Source organism: Stegastes partitus, unplaced genomic scaffold (genome assembly GCF_000690725.1).
Source record: "Stegastes partitus isolate 25-593 unplaced genomic scaffold, Stegastes_partitus-1.0.2 Scaffold1264, whole genome shotgun sequence".
NCBI lineage: Eukaryota > Metazoa > Chordata > Actinopteri > Pomacentridae > Stegastes > Stegastes partitus.
In genome coordinates, this window is record NW_007578995.1 from 203,003 (window position 1) to 208,716 (window position 5,714).

At 38.6% G+C, this 5,714-nt stretch overlaps 1 protein-coding gene across 1 annotated transcript in view; it reads left to right on the forward strand.

Annotated features, from left to right (window-relative positions):
* Positions 1-1,588: 1,588 nt before the first annotated feature.
* The window catches only part of LOC103369285 (mucin-19), a gene marked incomplete at both ends in the record, with an annotated part of 18,526 nt that continues 14,400 nt past the window's right edge, over positions 1,589-5,714 (forward strand). Inside the window, 1 exon segment of the mRNA XM_008297963.1 lies at positions 1,589-1,667. Coding sequence (XP_008296185.1) covers positions 1,589-1,667 — 79 coding nt within the window.

Here is a 5,714-nt window from a genome sequence, read left to right on the forward strand (position 1 = left end):
CTGTTCTCCAGAATCTCGGAAACAAAAGACATATTTTTGCGTCCGTCCTTGTTAAACAAATAGACAGAATATCACAAGGTAGCCTCACGAGTTAATGTTGTGGAACAAACTCTGATTTCCTGCTGCTTTTAATGTGTTACCATCCTCAGGTTGAGTCATATTGTAGATGTGCACACAAAACCTACTGTAAGCCAGCAGCCTGTTTAACATTTGGAGGCACAAAAAGTCATATTTTGATGTTGCAAATGTCCAATTCTGCAAAAACACAAAATGAATAGCGACTGAGTTCTGTACAGACTGAACAGAAGCACTCCTTTTTATTATTTACAACTCTGCTTTTCCTGTTTTGACACCCACCCTGTGTTTCAGTTTGATCCAGCCAGTGTGTTGTTTGCTGCCAGCAGCAAAGCGTATAGATGTCACATCCTGATGAGTTGTCACATCGCCGAGCCGCAGGGGGCGGCAGTTAGTGCAGAGTTACACTCTTCATTCTTTGGACGTTTATGACGCTAGAATGGAGCAATTTTCTCCTTTAATCAAGTCTCCGTAATCAAGTTTCACGCGTGAAATCAAAACAAATCGCCGCCATGACTGTCTCCAGTGCTGCACGTATGAAAACAGGGGGGGTGTAAGTACAGCATTACAGGAACAAAGCGCAGGCTTAAGGCGTCCCCGTCCTCCGCCTCGGCTTCAGAAAAGAAGAAAGTGGTCGAGTAAACATCAAGGGGAAAGAGAGCAGTAGTTTTATTTCCAACCTGCTGTGCCAAGTGGGCTCAGTATTGACAACTGCAGACCTTTTTCACAGCAGGTGTTTTTTTGCAGTTGTACAAACAGTGCAGGTGCAAGTCGACGACTTTCTGAGCCAAGAACTTACATTGAGGTGAGCAAGGTGCAGGATCCTGGGCAGATCTTCATCACAGGGGATGCTGTCGTTAAAAGCACAAGTCCAGGGTGGGTTTGGAGCTGCAGGTTTAACAGGACTTGTTCTGCATGTTGTTCCACCTCCTGAATGAGAAGTCAAAATGTCTGCTGGGAAAAAGGTTTGTTTGGTCTGGATTGGTTGAGAATGGAACAAGCCTCACAATTAATGTTATTAAGTGCACCTGTGCATGTTTTGGCTCATAAGAACTTCTGTGACATGAAATAAGTCACCAACACTGATTAATCCTCTAAGAATCTGCTCAGTAACATCCACCTAAATGTAAAGTTTTCCAGCTGAACATTGCTACAAGATGATCAGTGATTTACTTCACCTGTCAGTGGTTTTAATGTTGTAGCTGACACTTGTTTTACAGTCAAACACCCATGAAAATGCATTTAAGACTACTGAAAACACCTAATAGGCCGATATAAAGGACACAATATGCAATTATATTACTTTTTTTTTTTTTTTTTTTAACCAAAAATTGGATAAAAAGTTTTTCTGCTGACAGGCTTCAACTCCAATATCACAAAAAAAAGTAGACGCGTTATCTCAAAATTAGCATGAAATATTAAAAAAAAAAAACAGAAAAGAAATGTAATGTAATGCAAGTGAAGAACATAAAACATCAGCTAGCTAAAAATTTTGACTGAAAATTGACTGAAATGTGGCTCCAAACGGATGCTAGCAATTAGCCACTGTTTAGCTACATGCTAGCTACTGTTTGGAAGCCATAAAATGCTTAGTTTCTTCATTAGCTGAAGCTAATCTGCCTCACAGCAATCAACAATAACACCACTAATATATAATTATAAAAATGGACAGTGAAGACATGAAAATATAATTTTAGCAAAGCATGTTTAAATTGAATGCCGCTTTAGCTTAAACTCTGCAGTTCTGCTTAACCATTCAGTGTCTTTTTTGTAATTTTTTTCGTTTTACAGCTTTACATTAACGTTTAGTCTGCCTGCTCGTGTTAACCCTCTCTTTTTTTGCAATAAGTACAACCAGCTAGCAGCTAAAGAACGAGCTAATGTTGGCTACAAGTTGGGTAAATATCAGATTTACTTTTGCTGTGGCTCCAAATGGATGCTAGCAATGACCTGCTAACATTAGCATCTGTTTAGCTATATGTTAGCTTGTGCTATTAGGCCATAAAATGTGTGTCGAGTCACCAAAAATAATGACAACTACACTTATATTAACAGAAAGTTAACGCACAAAAAATGGAATTAAAGCAAAGTATGTTTAAAACAAAAGGAGTCTTTAGCATAAATTCAAATTATTATCAACATCTGCTTAACTTTTTAACCTCTTTTAGCTCATTGTTTTCATTTTATAGCACATTTAGATGAAAGTTTAGTCTCCCTGCTCTTCTCACATACAACAAAACCTTCCACCACCAGATGAGCTGTAAAGACTTGGTGCTGGATTTGAACGTCTTCCTGGATCTGCAGCATTTGGACGGGTGAGATGTGAGAATCAACGCCAAGTACAGTTTTACTTGAACAGCACGTGATTTTGTTCAATTCAATTGCAAGCAGTGTGTGACCACCAGCGTCCGGTGGTTCAGTCCATGATGCATCTTTAAAAATAGCCCTTTATATGTTGGTATGTTGTACCGAACTAGTGGCTACTGCACACTCAGAGACGGTGGATATCTTTGTACGTCCCAACCCATCTCATTCATCACACGCTGCAGAGAGCCGCTCATAAATCCAGCAGCAGCAGCCAGGTTCAGCGGACATCACACAAAGGTCCGTTATTAAAAGGCCATTCGGCATCATAAAAACCAGGTGGCGATCGATGTTTTTCTTGGCTCTGACAGTGCACCCTGTTTTCACTGTCAAGGTCGTTGCATGTTGCACCAGTTTGCACAACTTCTGCCTCGTAGATGGAAACACAACTGAGCCAGAAGACGAAGGCGGTCAGCTTCAGCGGTCTGGTAAAATCAAACCAGAAATCAGACCTCATGTTACATGTGCCTGGTTTCACTAATAGTGTAAATAGTGATCAACAATAGAGCTGTAGCGTCTCCATTAACACTGTTGAACTCATTTATAAGTCAAGCAAATGTTGATCTGTGAGAATTTGTTTGGTAGAAAACAGTTTTTAACCAATCGGGGCTCTTTTCTTGGAGAAACAGTTGTATTTTTTTGGATATTTCCCCCCTTGGTTGGCACTGTACCAGGGGATACCGCCCCAGAGATGGAAGGCCTCCATTCTATTGCCTCATCCATGAAGGAGAACCGCTTCCGGCAACGGGTTCCCCACTCCTACACAGCTCTATCAGCCCAATCTATAACAGGTGACACTTTGTAAATCATATACCTCAGTAACTAATGTATGACTCATTATGACTTATTGCATTCATTAATAAAAGACCTGTCGTGAATTCCTGTTGCTCGTCATGAACAAATGCGAGTATTTGACAATGTTACGCAACAGTTTTTCCCCTAAAAAGTGTTAAACTTGCAGTTACTTCATGTTTGCTAAGCATTTATTACACATTTATGTGACTTTATCTGCACATATTCTGTAAATGTTTGACTAAAAATAGCTTCATGTTTCTTCTAAACACTAAGGAGGCCTTCAGCAGCCCTGAAATGTCTGAAAACGAGTCTTTTTGTTGCATCAGTGATAAACAGGCAGGATGAAAAACATTGTCAAGGATTTTGGTCCGTGCTGCACTCACAGAGCTCTTCTTTGGCAGAAGCACCGAGTACAAGTAGTTACACCTCCTGCCACTGAAATGCCAGCTGAGCACAATGTTTTGTTGTTTTTTTCTGCCATCAGTGCAGCATTGTGCAAATGATTCGCAACTCCTTGGAGCACATTTGAATTCAGTCTGGCTGCATGCAGTGAACGCGCTCCTCATTACAAAGACGTTTAATTGGAACTTATTATCTCAAACCACAGGTGAAAGACACTGCATGTGCTGCATTTAATCCTTTAACCGACACAACTACTGAATTTGCAGAATGCATCTTTAAATGCAGCGAGGTGCTTTCCCTCAGCTCGGAAAAATCATTAACTACATCCTGGTTCATACACCTTGGTCTTTGGTATTCTTTTTTTTTCTTCCTGTTTGTCTTCTGTTAACCTTCACGACAATGCTGGGTTCAGTTGTGTTTGCCAAAAGTAAGCATCCTTCTTTGTGCACAATGCAAGATTTAATCATTTACCTCTGGTGACACTGACATGTTGCCTTTCTTTTGCTGTTTACCTTCTTTTTTGCTCAGTATTTTAAGAAAAGAAACACAAGAATGCTACCAGGTGTGTACAAGGAAACATGAGGTTTAAAGGCTCGAGTTTCTCCCCGGGCGGACGTCTTTCTTGTCCATTGGAGTTTTCTGATCAACGTACATTTGGACAGTGTTCCCACGGGACTATATGTCAGCGGGCCTGTTGTGAAATAGATTTCTTTAAATGTAAATGCAACACAATAAGCAGGATTTGCTTTGAATCAAACTGGTTCTCCTGCTCTCGCTGTTCAATCCCCTGTTTCTGCCTAATTACCATTTAGATGAATGTTTAATCTGATTTTCTTCCCCACTTTTAGTTTCCTGGTGTTGAAAGAAGTTCAAGTGTGTGTGGATGGGGTGGTGGTTCACGCGGTGTGTGTGTGTTTGGAGACACATATATAAGGCTCGTGATAGGCTGCTGGTGAACTTCCACATGGCTGCATCTGGAGCATCAGGCAGCATGAACCCACAGCCATGGATGCTGCTCGTCTGCTGTTCACTGGCCTCAGGTACCATCTTTTTAAAATGCATTTAAATATTAAATGAATTCTTTTAAAAGCAGGAAAAGAGTTGGCAAAATCAAAAAGGTGCGAAATTTAACTCAAGTCAAATCTCGTCACTGGTATTTATGCAGCACATTTAAAACAACTGGTGCTGCTTTATAGTAAAAAAAAAGAAAAAAGAGATTACAATTGGTGCTTTAAATTAAACTAACAAGCTTAAATATTAGAGTTCAGATTCTACAGTGTTGTTAATGATGTCATTTTACCAAGTTAGTTTACATATTAAGGTTTAAAACCTTGTAAAATTACATAAAATACTATTTTTCCTGACAAAAAAAGGTGCATTAAATCAGCTTTAGTCAAGATAGAAGACAATACGTGAAACTATGGGATATTTAGCATGAGGCAGAAAAGAGAAGACAAATCATTACATACACAGAAAAACTAGTGTGTATTGGAATAAAAATAAATGATAGGAAGCAATCTAGTTATGAATGACAGCAGATAAACTCAGTGATAACAGCTTTAAGTGCACTTACATTAGCTTTGGCGTTAGAATTTAACCATTTTAAATATTTAACCTGAGACCCCACTAAGGCATTAATGATTAATCAGAATAAACGGATTAATTCTGATCTGAAGTTGAGACTCTACAAATCCAAGGATTCCCATGATGCTCTATAACAAGCTTTGGTTTAATTTCTTAATTTTATTTTATCTGGATTTAGCAGTGTAATTAAAAAATAAATAAATAAATAAAATAAATAAAATGTAACATTTGCCATAACTGAGAAAGACAACTGCAGTGCATCTTTTATTACTGAATCTGATAAGTTAAGTTGGATTTAAGATAAAGTCACTTCTCACTTAAGTACTTTTCATTTCATGCATCTTTATATTTCTACCACAATACGACCTAGAAAAATCTGTAAAAATCTATGTTTTATGTACAAAACTTCTTGAGAGATTAGAAAACATAATTCACTGTATTTTATTGCAGGGATTTCATATGTAGTGGAGCAATTATTTTACTGTTTTATCTGA